We start from the raw sequence: 12,569 nt of genomic DNA, 5'->3' as shown, positions 1-12,569 counted from the left end.
AGTATTATAAGACAATGTGTACCAACCAATATTAGACAAGGGGGGGCCCGCATGGGACTGAGTAGATCAGGGATGTCTGGCCCTGTATACCCTTGTGAGTCAGAATCTGACACTGGGTCCTGGTGGAAGCGGACTGCCTGGGCTGGAAGTCGACATTCATACAATTGTTTGTACTTGCTGGACACCATCATGACCTCATCTGTCTGCGTCTATTGGGGAAACAGTGATATAACTTAACATTGTTCCGTGTGATGTTGGGATTTGATTTTGTAGTTTGTTGGAAGTTCTTAGGTGACAGCTGTCAAGTGGCTGCTGCGTTTTGAAGCACTTAACTGTTAAAAACACTTATTCGCATATACCATTAGAGGCACAGTAAAGGAAATAAGTCTGAACACGTTTATGTTAAGCTTCTATATAGGCAATGTTAGCGTAATCAACTGTGGTTATCAAAATGTAGCTTTAGCTAACCATTAGCTGCCTGTAAATCGCCTCACTCACCTGCCCCATGATGACAGGATCGGGAAGAATCTGAATCTCATATTTCATCTCATTCAGTTCTTCTAGATTTAAGAACGCCGAGACACAAACTGGGCATACCAATAAAAATACGTATAATCTACTTCGCCACCGTAGTAGGTGAGCAGCCATGATTGACTCGCTCCCCAACCACCTTCCTTCTCTTCCTCCCCTTCTTCTTCGTCGATTTGTTCTTCTTCTACGCTACAGTGCGTATTCGTCTTGTTCTTCCATAGTTCCTGGCAGGATAAAAAAGTTCAAATAACTACATAATTGATCTTGAATTCAATCAAGAATATTCTTAATTATAAAAACAAGTTTGTCCTTTGGACTGTCGCCAATTTAATCGTCATACACATTCACAGTGTAGCATCCTGTGAGAGTATCTTCCTTGAAGGCGATCATCACCGACAGACACATTATCCGCAGCAGGTTCGCCGTTGGCTGTTGTATTGTTACCAATTAGAAGAAGGTGTATCTAATCTAACGTTCGATAACAAATGCAACTTTTGAAAATTACGGCGTACTGTAGCGGGAGGTGGGAAATCTGGGAATACATATCGACAGCGGATTGGTCAGGAAGAATGAAGCGGTCTTCTGTGATTGGCTGACTTGCCTGTCAGCCCTTTTCGTAAACATTTTGTAGTGGGAAAACGGCTGAGTGGAAATAAAAACATGAATGTTTGTGAAGGTGTATTTGCTTCATATACTGTACTAAACCTCAATGCTGTGTGTTTTCAAATTTCAAAGTATATATATTCCCACAGGACGTATTCCTTACCAACACTAATGGGTTCAAAGTATGCACGCGTCTGCATCCGTCTACAGGAGCACTGAGGAGGAGGAGGAGGAGGAGGGTCCATCATAAGAGGAGCGTCTTCCTCGCAGACAGCTTCAAGCGAACCGGTTGCGATGGGCCTTTGAACTGAGGTAAGCTATGAAAAGCGGCGGTTACTCCTTCTTGACCACTACGTACTTAAAAAAAAAGAGAAAAAAAGAAAAAGAAATAAAGAAAAAGACGTAGGTAAGAAAGGAGATTTTTATTTTTATTTTTTTTACACCATGTCGTCGTGTGGTTCATGACATGACAACAAATAGGCCTGGCGCGGTCGTTCTTAACGTTAACACGTCACACAATGACATAGCGTGTGAGATTATAGGTACAAGGCAAGGTATGTATTGTATGTATGTGTGTTAACGGTAACCATCTCCAAGCGGTCTCCATTGTGTCCATATTTGGGCAGCATGTCCAATGCCCATTTCTCCTCCATGTTAGCTTACTTAATTAAAACAGCCACCTTTGTACACGCAGTATCATTGTTGTGATTTGCTCTTGTTCAGCGACATGCACACATGATAGTTTATATGCTAACAGCTAATTATTATATGCATGCATAACTGACCACAATGGTTGATACACCTGCTATCCAACACTATGTATGAAAAGATAATCATCAGATGGTTCACGTTAGAAACAGATCTCAGGATGATGCTTACTGCAGCCACAAATTAGAAAACATATTGCTAAAAATGTATCAATAGCAGCACGGTGTAGAATGGTTAGCATGTCTACATCACAATTTTTGAGCTCACTCCAATCTCAGCACAGACCCTCCTGTGTGGAGTTTGCATGTTTTCCTCGTGCTCATGTTCCGGATTCCTCCCAGATTAGCAAAACATGCATACGTGTTTATTGAAGATTCTAATTTGTCCATAGCTATGAATGTGAATGAGAAATGTTTGAATGTGGCCAGTGATTGGCTGGCAACAGTCCAGGGCATAGCCCGCCTCTCGTTCAAAGTCAGCTGGGATAGGATCCAGCTCTCGGACAAGAAACGGATGAATAATACATCAAACATATCATCTAAATATGAATTGAAGTACTGTATATGACTTGCTTTGTTGTGTTTAACGATCCAATTGTGTAGTCACATACAGTCATATTTTGGGGATGTTGTAATAAAAGCAAATCAAAACCATAATATGTTAGAATAAACTATAAAACACAGGATGTGATTTTAGTGCTGTGTGTGAGATTTGCTTGGATGTTGAGATTGAAATAGAAACGGCATTGCAGACATATGGGTGTAAAATTCTGAAATATCATCTTTTTTTTGCCTGTCATGGTAGACACCACACATTCATAAAAGGTGGCCAGCTACAGATCAAACCTGAGCTTTTGTGACATGACAAATCATGAAAACTTAACAATTGTTTAAATGTGAGACAATATCACCACAGGGTGCCTTTGGGAGACCCCATTTCAACCCCCCCAAATGGAGATTTTCCATAGAACTTCATATTCTTTAATACAGTATGATTTCTCTGATTATATAATATGAGGCGATTATAATATGAGTATTTGAGTTCAGTCATAAATTTGGCCATTTGAAGGAAACCGTACAGTAATTGCGATATGGCCCGTTACAAAATTTTATTTATTTATGTATTTATTTATATTATTACAATAGATTTGTAGCACCTAGAAGTGGCAATTACTCTCAGTTGAATATTGTATCTATTTTTACTACAATGGACCTCTCTGCTATTACAAGAGCTGCGAATTGCTTTGTGATTACTTCATTCCTTCTTTTTCACCAGAAACGGAAGGCGCTGGCTCCACGCTTCCTGGGAATGCAGATTTCTAAAGAGAAAAGTCGTTTTCTGATTGGATAGACGGATTGTCAGGTACAAAATGCTTCCTTGTGTGCAGAATGAAAGTGGACTTGTTGCCAGGGTGGGAGGTTCAGTTCTAGGACATTGTGATGACACATTTTGTCATATTTTACAACTTTAGTTGCATCATCACACATATTTCTCACAGCGGAAATAGGTTTCGGGGGGGTTTACCGCTAGAAGGTAGGAGAAAAAACTGACAAAATGTTTTTCTTGCATGCAACTCATCTGATCCGAATATAAGGGAGTGGTAGAAATGGGAAGAAAACAAGTTCCAAATGCTTGACGTATTTGATTCGCTCCCTTTTACAACTTAATCCAGCATTCTCGAAGCAGCCCACTCGTGGTTGATTCCCGGCTGCATGAGCAGCTGTTTGTCGGTTTAATCGATCTGGTCAAGGCCACAAAATTACCACAGTTGCGCAACATTTCCATTTCCTCTGGCAATGTACGTGTTGCTCTGAGCCTTGTAACATTTTACGAGGTTTATATACCGTATATATATATATATATATATATATATATATATATATATATATATATATATATATATCCCCTATTGAATCCAATTTTATTTTTAGCAAATTATAGAATATTTGAGACATTAAGAAACATGTACTTTTTTGAGTTTAAATAATTAATGAACTCACTAAATAAATGTTAACATTTTCTAATTCTTTTTAGCAAGTCAGTGTTTCATCACTGGTGAGCTATTTTTAGAACAGACCCCCTGTGCTACTCATATTGCCCTTGGGGCTAACTAATACATCCTGGCACTTACACATGTACACAGTGTTTTTTTTTTGTGTGTTTTTTTTGGGGTTTTTTTTTTAAGGACAACACCGTGTCACTGTAACGGTGTTTAATTGATCTAACCTCGCTCCGCCCCCTCTCCTCCTCCTCCACGCTAAAGCTCGCAAAGAAGAAGAAATAAGACTTAATTGGAGAGAATTAACATCAAAGAAGCAGTATATATACAGTACTCAACTTTGCAAGCAGCCAATCATATTGTGCCCATCTTAGAAGTTCCCTCGAAAAACAAAAAGGGCTGATAACCGGCCAGAGAATGAGAATATTAGCAGATACTGACTTTTTAAAATCAATCGTTTGGTTTTAAAATCACGGTAAACCATCCAATCGGTCATCAGCCTAGACCTGCAGTGTGGTAGTAGGGCAAGTAATCGGGCCGATAATGTAATCTTTTTCTTTCTTTTTTTTCCCTTTCCTATACGTTTTACTTGGAGTGGTTATAAAGAGGAAAGTCACTCTAGTCTCAACAGTGGTTAGTGACACCACGATCACAGCATGTATGACACCACACACGTCCCCTAAGAGCTAAACTTGAAAGTAAACAAGCAGCTGTAGCATCTGTTGACAACTAAGTAACATACATACAGAAGTCATGGTTCAATTTCAATTATTAGGATTAATATCAGTAATAATGTTGAATCCAAAATGGACACAAGACTTATGAGCAAGTAAGTAGTCTTTTTATGACGAAGGTAGCACGCAAATGTGAAAACACAAAAAAAATCTTGAACAAAAGGGCCGTTAGCAAAGACTAACCAATTAAAGTATTAATTACTGCTGTTGTGGGCGGAGCGACAGAGAAAGTAAGGTAAAAACTAGCAAAGGTGGTGGGAACAAGCAACCTGAAAGAAACAATAATCTGTTCTCATCAGGTGTTAGGATGCGCTCCCTGAGGAAGTCAGTGTTGTTCGGCATCCTGGTATCAGTGGTTCTGGTTCTGGCTCTCATCCACACGTGGCCCAACTGGGCCTACACGACAATCGATGTCTGGCAGCGACCAGGCCCCCGAGCAGAGAGGCATCTGGAGGACCGTCTCCCGGAACCGCATCCTCAATTGAGCGCCATCCCCTTTCACGTGCGAGAGAGTGTGGCAGGGTAAGTGGAGGAGCTGCCCCCCCCCCCCCAAATAAACCATATGAACTCATCTCTTGGGTCTCTGTGTTGACTTTGACAGCTTGCTGGCACGCAACGGGTGCGTGTGCGAGAGCGAAGGGGTGTCTCTGCCCTTCTTCCAAATCTTATCGCCGCGGGTGGCAGCTCAATCGCTGCATACGGCCTTCCAGGCCAGTGAGCTGGAGGACGTGAAGAAGAGACGGGATAAGGAGTTCAAAAGCCTCCAGAAAAGGTGGGAAGCACCGCAATGAAATACGGTGGAAAATGGAATCTGTTGCAATTATAAATTAAGTGTTGCCTCGAGTTCTGTGCCAGATGTTAGGATCTAGATGTGTTTTCAAAGGACTAAACAGCGAATTTTAAAGGGATACTTGATCATGAAAAGTTAAGATTTTGTCCAGAATGAACTTAATAACATTATTTTTCATGTGCAATTAACTCTTACCACCAAAAACGTTTAGTAACGATTACTAAAATCACAATGTATGCCACCATAAACGTTAATCGACATCAACTATGTTTTTTTTTGTTTTTTTTTAATAAATGGCAGTGCAATGTCTAAGTGCAGAGCTGCCTGGTCAATGGGTTGTGGAATCCAAAACACCCACTAACTATGGCTAGCATTTGGCAGTTGTCTCTTTTCAATGGGCTGCCGGTGTATGGAATTACAAAGAGACATGACAAATCTGATAAAATAGAATGTTTTCAAGGATGACGTGAATGATCAAAGACTTTGTCATATTACATCGAATCCACAGAGCGTCACTAAACAAAAAATATTCGTGTCAAAGTCACTGTTGTTGTGCACAAAATGTATCTTTTCACAAAAAGCTTGTTTTCTCCTTATTTTTCTATTTTCGCTTGATTGTCACTCAAATGACCTATTTTCAAATGGTGATTACTAAAGAACGGAATAAGGTAGGAACACCTTTATTTTTATTTATTTTTTTTTTTTTGTAATGAAAGAAGAGTTAAAATGCTCAAAATCAGCTGGCGCTGTCGGGGTAGTTTTTCGGATAAATGTGTGGCAGTAAAAGAGTTAATACCTTTAAAAAGTATTTTTTCTACTTGCTGTAGACTGATGATGACATCACCTGTGCTGAGGAAGTAGGAAACGGCAAAATCATGGCTCACCTGTTTTCTGGGTTTGGTCAGTAAACTGAGCCAAGATTGATTGTTACCTACTTCCTCAGCACAGGTGATGTCATCATCAGTCGACACTGACAGCAAGTAGAAAAATTACTTTTTAAAGGAATTAATTGTACATGAAAAATAATTAACACATTAATTATCCACAAAATATCAAATTTTTACTGCTGAAAATGGCTCATTGAGTGAAGTATCCCTTTAATAAATAAAAAGGTACTTCAACAATGTATTAAAATTAGGGTGTGCACCACCTTCGAATATGTTTGTAGGACCAAAGATGCCTAAAAAAATAAAATAAATAAAAGTGAAAAAAAAATCAAAAATTAAATGCAGAAAATGTATAAATGTGTAAACATTCTTTATTTTAATCTTGTTTTTTATTTTTACATTTATTTGTTTATATTTTGTTGTTTTTAATTCTCATTTAGTTTTTAATTGTCACATTTATTTATTTATTTATTTATTTATTTATTTATTTATTTACTTACTTAATTACTTACTTACTTACTTATTTTTATTTTGGTATTTTTGATCCTCCATATAATTCAAGTACATTTTTATAGTATAGTATAAAACATTTATCCCCTCAGAGCTGTATTTATTTTTATATTTATTTATTTGTATAGTTGCATAGCATAATTTGTTTTGAAAATATATATTTTTTTTAAATTACCGGTACTATTGACTTTAATCATCTCCATGTTTCCTGAGTAAAATGAACTTTTGATCAGGTCTCCTATAACTATTTCATTTTGAACTGTGTTTTAAAGATAAATACAGTTACCGCATATATTGTGTGTCGGCTATGACCCTCAGGTTAAAGACGCCTGCAGACATGCTCATTATTGCAGAGGCAAACAACCCGTTACAGTATCCAACACAGGGTGTGGAGGTGCGGCCTCTAAAAACAATCATCATCCCAGGTATGTATCACCCAAAAATATTGTCCTTTCACTATGACTGAAAAAGCACATCTTCATTCAATGATTATTTCAGGATTGGCGTTCCAGGACCTTCCCAGAGACCACTACTCAGTGAGTAATAAATTGTTGCTTAAAAAAAAAAAAAAATTACATTGGAGACATTTTCTCACGATTCCTTTTGCTGCAGATAAATCTCACTGCCACGCTGGGGACGCTAAATGTTGCGGCAGAGGTGGACGGGGTCAAAATCCAAGGTGATGGCGAGATGCACATGACTTTATCAAGCAGCCTTCTGACGAAACTCAACCGGCAGCTGCAGTTCGTCACGTACACAAACACGTTGTTCCACCCCAATACGGCTGACACAGGTGAGGCTTTGGCCAGATACAAAACAAATATTATCAGTGTTTTTTTTTTCTTTTCTGGGGGATATTTACTTCAACGAAAATAATTTGAAATTTTTTTTTTCTTCTTCTTTCATTTGATCATGGCCATAAACTGCTATCTCAAACCAAATTTGATCGAGACAGAAAAACAGATTACGCATTCAGAGGTTACTATTCACATGTGCCTTGTGTCGTTTTTCAGTGCACTTTGAGACAGAGGGCCATCAAGCCAACTTCATCATCAAGATCCGTCACGGTGTAACGCCCAAATTGTACAACACAGGAAGCGACGGAGGTATGTTTTGATCTGCTTTGCAAAGTTCTCAGATCTAAATAAAAATGAATTATTTCCATTAAATAAACATATTTCACTTTACCTGCGACCTCCCCTCACTTCAGAGTACAACATCAGCGCTCTGGTTACCATAGCAACCAAGACTTTACTGCGCTACGACAAGCTTCAAAACCTGATCGACAGCGTGAGGAAATACTATCCAACCGTCACCATTATCATCGCTGATGACAGTCAAAATCCCCAAAGCATCTCTGGGCCATACATTGAACATTACATCATGCCTTTTGGAAAGGTAAGATAGTGAGATGGTATAGAACAAAAAATAAATAAAAAAATATAATGTAAAGGGTAAAATATGTAGGCCTGTGAGGATTGTTATTACCAAAGGAAATGAAAGGGTTAGAACACCAATACACCAATGCTACATGTTATTCGTTAGCATGTCTCTAAGGTTTCCCATTAGGTGTTAGCATTAAGCTAGCAAAGGCTATGTGGTTGTTTTAAAAACACAACATGTAATTCGCTTTGACAGGAAACGCCACCTGGGGGTGGCAATAAACGACTTGAAGCTCTTTTTTGAAAAATTGTTCACTAATTCTATGTGCCATACATCTGCTTGTTGTGAAATGAGCTGATTTCTTACCACGGTACCTCTAGGGCTGGTTTGCTGGTCGGAATCTGGCCATTTCCCAGGTGACCACCAAGTATGTGCTGTGGGTGGATGACGACTTCATCTTCACCAGCAAGACCAAGGTGGAGAAATTTGTGGATGTTTTAGAGAGGACCACTTTGGACCTGGTGAGGCACGCACAAGCATAGATATACAGTACATAGACCTCTCCTTGAGCACTGAATCATACAGCGATATTGCCGCCATATTGGATGTGACAAAATAGCACGATGGGTGAAGTTGCCCCATTTGTTTGGAGATGCACTACGTTCGTCTAAATGAGGCATATCAATCACTTTAAAGAGATACTTTACTTATTTACCCATTTTTGGCAGTCATACATTAATATTTTGCCTATAATAAATTTGATATTTTCATTATTTTCATGTACAATTAGTACCTTTAAAAACACATTTTGCAACTTTCTGTTGACTGAAAATGACATCATAAGGGCTCAGGTAACCAATCACAGCTCAGCTTGTGAATGTCACATGACCAAACCTAGAAAACAGCTGAGCTGTGATTGGTTACTTGAGCCCTTGTGATGTCATTTTCAATCACAGCTCAGCAACTCAGCTTGTGAATGTCACATGACCAAACCTAGAAAACAGCTGAGCTATGATTAGTTACCAGAGCCCTTGTGATGTAATTTTCAGTTAACAGCAAGTTGCAAAACTTGTTTTTTAAAGGTACTAATTGTAAAAAATTGTGAAAAATAATGAAAGTATCAAATTAATTATAGACAAAATATTAACTTTTTATTGCTATAATGGGCTAATAAATCAAGTATCCCTTTAACATTGTTCCTTACCACCAAGACGCCACAAGATGGCGCCAAGGAAGTACTTTTATTGCGTTGGCGTGAGCACAGGAACTGTTGCGTTTTTTTCAGCAAATAACAGAGGCTAGGTAAAGGTTACATGAATTTGTAGGTGAAAATAATATTAAACAGAAAAATACATACATTGGACCATAAATATCCTCATATTCAGAATGAAAATTTCTAATTGTAATACACATTGTTTTGGTGCCTATTTTACTTACATGTTTTGCATATGCAGTAGAGAAGCATCAAACCAACAAATGTATGGTTTTTTTTATGTTTTCCTATGTATGTAAAATATTTAAATAATATATATAGGAGTGCAGTAAACATTTCTAATAATCAGATAAAGAATAATTTTAAAGGTTGTCACTTTATGAGTTGTTTTGACGTAGGAACAGATCTGCCACATCCAATATGGCTGACACTGACTGACGAAAGCACTTTGTGGACTTCACTGACCTTTTACAAGCGATCCTAGCTGCTTACTGACAGCGTGTTTTGTGTGTCCAGGTGGGCGGTGCAGTTCGGGAGGTGACAGGGTACACCACCACCTACAGGCAGACCATATCCATCGAAGCCGGGGAGGAGGATGGGGACTGTTTGCACTTGAGGAGAGGCTTCCATCACGTCATCCAAGGTTTCCCCAACTGCGTTGTGACCGATGGAGTGGTTAACTTCTTCCTGGCTCGGACTGACAAAATCCAGCAGGTCGGCTTTGACCCGCGACTTAACAGGGTAGCACACATGGGTGAGTACAAAATTTGCTAGTAAGGTATAACAAAAGATAAATCGTGCTGCAGTTTTGTTTTGAAGAGTTAATGTGTGTTTTGTTTGCAGAGTTTTTCATCGACGCCTTGGGTTCTCTCCACGTGGGCTCTTGCGACGACGTCATCGTCAGTCACGCCAGCAAAATCAAGTTCCCCTGGACTAGCCAATCAGAAAGCGACAAGGCCTATGCCAAGTTTCGCTACCAACCATCCTCATCGAACGCCTCGCAAAACAAACTTGGCCTCCTCTACTTCAAGAACAGATTTCAGTGTTTGACTCACTCATGGTGATTGGGTTGCTTTTTGCACACATCCTGACTTGCCAAAGTGGACACGAGGGTGTTTTTGCTGACATTTTTGTTTTGTTTTGTTTTTTTGTGCCATGGAAAGGATTCTGCGAGTATTTTACCTCATACTACAAACCAAACAGTATAATCATGTCTTTTTGTTTACAAAGCCCAACGTGAGTCTTCGACATGTATGATTTTCCTGCTGGAGAAGCTGTTGTCCATCATCACTCCTGCCTGAAAACGTGTGCAAGCTTATCTGGGAACTGCACATGTGCGTGTGTTCAAATAATGAGAAGCCATTATGGACATGATTCAGCATACACACTGCTAAAATGCTCCCATACAAACAATCTCAAATGCTGCCTCAGACAAATGTTGGACCATAGTGCATGTTTTAAGACACAAGGAAGCCATTTTAAGGACCCAATTACATTGAAATGGAGCATGAAAGGAAACCCGCAAGCCATTTTTATTTGTTAGAGCAAATTTCTTCTATTGCCTGTTGTTTGTTAAATAGATTTCATTTCGAGACTTTGCACAAAGGTGCCATTGACAAGATTTTTTTTTCAATGTCTTTTTTTTTTTTTTTTACATTGACAATAACTGTATTTTTGTTTTGATGTCTGCTGAAATGACTGAATTTATAGCAGCTGACAGAGCTGAACTCAGCTGATCTCAATCCTATTTATTTATTTTTTTGAAGTGTCAGTTTTGACAGTTTAATATGGAAACACTGTCATCTGAGCAAGGCTAATTTGATACTACAAAGACGTATTAGAGGAGTATTATGATTGATTAGGGATACTCGTGAAGGCTGCTGATATAAGATGCTGTACTGTACTTTATAAGGCAAAAATCGAGTAAGTAGTTGGCGCTATACACACATCATTTAACTAATTAATTAATATAATTAAATACAATTAAAATAAGTTAAAAAAAATACTCTGGGGGAAAAGTGGTTCAGATAATGCATGGCTGGATTGATATAGTACGAGAAAAAAAACATTCACCAGAATGATTTTTAAGTATTTTCAGTTAGATATGTGACTTTATTTTTGCAATATCGCTTCGAACATTGCCACATTTTTCACTGAATTAAAACTCATTATGAATATTTTTGTTTCAAAGTGCTGTGACCGTATCATGTATGTGTTCAGGGAGAAAAAAAAAAACAGTATTAAAAATCTTGAGTGTTAAGGAAAATCAAATGTTTGGTAACCAAATGTTTGGTAACATTTTTGTCGAATGTGCTTCTCGGGTTTAACGATAATTGAAATACTGAATGGCCACTAGAGGGCAATGTATAATTGAGGCAAGGGTCCTGGCATTTTAACATCCAACCTAGTGAACTAGAAACAAGCCATTCTAAAACTTTTAGAACCGCAGTGAACAGAATGTCGATTTTTAATTGCCCTAAGTTGTAAATACAAGTTAAACAGGAAGTATGGAGTGGCTCACCTTTTGATTGACGGACATTCTGTTTTTAAGAGAGGAGCTGATGAACAAGAATGCACGTACCGAGAGGCGAGTCTCTTCACATAAACATAGCTGACTACATTATGACATTGCCTTCTAATACAGACGTCGACTTATTGCAATCAGAACAAATGTGTGTCTACCCGTTTTCCACTTTGCGATGCACGAGAAATGTTTCCTTTCGCCGATTATTTTATTTACCGCATGAAGCCAAGTACAGAAAGCAACAACGGACTGATTTACACGGCAGACGTACAGACGAGCACTCCTTTCCCCGTTCCCTTTCTCGTCTTTCTTCAAGCTGAAACGTGTTTGGCTCAGATAGCAAGCTAACAATGGCTGTGCTTCAACCGCCCACCATAGTGTAAACAGCTATTATGCTAATAATACAAGCTACAAAACTGAATTCATTTGAGGACGGGGGATTGAGGTGTTGTGAAAAACGATGTATTACAAAAATAACAAAAGAGGAAAAGCAGGAGTCTATTAAAAAAAAACGTGCTTCAATAATAACAATAGTTAACATCTAAAATCCCATGTATGCAGGAAACCAACATGTCTTTGAATGACATTCAACGTGTTATAGCAGACATGGCTCTCCATCCAGATGTGTTCAAATGCTGCTGTTTTTGGCCGATACGCTCAAGTTTCACTGTCAGGAAGAGTTGTCGC

General features: G+C 38.6%; 3 protein-coding genes across 13 annotated transcripts in view; 1 reads left to right on the top strand and 2 right to left on the bottom strand.

Annotated features, from left to right (window-relative positions):
* os9 (OS9 endoplasmic reticulum lectin) overlaps positions 1 to 1,456 on the bottom strand; it is a 9,793-nt gene extending 8,337 nt beyond the window's left edge. The window contains exons 1-3 of one of the 6 annotated variants that reach the window (XM_077529875.1): positions 1,298 to 1,456; positions 499 to 755; positions 27 to 209 (exon numbers count right to left, since the gene is read on the bottom strand). In XM_077529875.1, the coding sequence (XP_077386001.1) occupies positions 27 to 209; positions 499 to 648 (333 nt within the window). In that variant the 5' untranslated portion in view covers positions 649 to 755; positions 1,298 to 1,456. Of the gene's footprint in view, positions 1 to 26; positions 210 to 498; positions 1,024 to 1,297 lie in introns of those variants that run through there. The other 5 variants (XM_077529876.1, XM_077529879.1, XM_077529878.1 and 2 more) reach the window with 5 other exon arrangements.
* b4galnt1b (beta-1,4-N-acetyl-galactosaminyl transferase 1b) lies at positions 744 to 11,535 on the top strand. 3 transcript variants are annotated; one of them, XM_077529889.1, is made up of 13 exons: positions 744 to 948; positions 1,345 to 1,446; positions 3,118 to 3,204; positions 4,875 to 5,097; positions 5,177 to 5,347; positions 7,081 to 7,187; positions 7,261 to 7,298; positions 7,375 to 7,555; positions 7,776 to 7,868; positions 7,973 to 8,160; positions 8,526 to 8,666; positions 9,875 to 10,112; positions 10,202 to 11,535. In XM_077529889.1, exons 4-13 carry the CDS (start codon positions 4,883 to 4,885, stop codon positions 10,420 to 10,422), a joined length of 1,593 nt encoding a protein of 530 aa, XP_077386015.1. In that variant the 5' UTR covers positions 744 to 948; positions 1,345 to 1,446; positions 3,118 to 3,204; positions 4,875 to 4,882; the 3' UTR covers positions 10,423 to 11,535. The 3 variants fall into 3 exon arrangements, with proteins under 3 accessions (XP_077386015.1, XP_077386014.1, XP_077386016.1); XM_077529888.1 differs by lacking the exon at positions 744 to 948 and having other exon boundaries at positions 1,082 to 1,446; XM_077529890.1 differs by lacking the exon at positions 744 to 948 and having other exon boundaries at positions 1,082 to 1,540.
* arhgef25b (Rho guanine nucleotide exchange factor (GEF) 25b) overlaps positions 11,450 to 12,569 on the bottom strand; it is a 28,079-nt gene continuing 26,959 nt past the window's right edge. For all 4 annotated transcript variants that reach the window (XM_077529883.1, XM_077529884.1, XM_077529880.1 and 1 more), the window contains one exon: positions 11,450 to 12,569. In XM_077529883.1, coding sequence (XP_077386009.1) covers positions 12,540 to 12,569 — 30 coding nt within the window. In that variant the 3' untranslated portion in view covers positions 11,450 to 12,539.

The sequence above is a fragment of the Festucalex cinctus genome, chromosome 8 (genome assembly GCF_051991245.1).
Source record: "Festucalex cinctus isolate MCC-2025b chromosome 8, RoL_Fcin_1.0, whole genome shotgun sequence".
Taxonomy (NCBI): Eukaryota; Metazoa; Chordata; class Actinopteri; order Syngnathiformes; family Syngnathidae; genus Festucalex; species Festucalex cinctus.
The sequence above is the reverse complement of the archived record's forward strand: the minus strand, read 5'-3'. Positions and strand labels throughout refer to the sequence as shown.

Bases quoted from the DNA above. Each gene is read 5' to 3' on its own strand.
- b4galnt1b (XM_077529889.1), top strand. From the start codon at position 4,883: ATGCGCTCCCTGAGGAAGTCAGTGTTGTTCGGCATCCTGGTATCAGTG. The intron at 5,098-5,176 runs GTAAGTGGAGGA...TGACTTTGACAG, and splicing joins GTGCGAGAGAGTGTGGCAGG to CTTGCTGGCACGCAACGGGT. The intron at 8,161-8,525 runs GTAAGATAGTGA...CGGTACCTCTAG, and splicing joins ACATCATGCCTTTTGGAAAG to GGCTGGTTTGCTGGTCGGAA.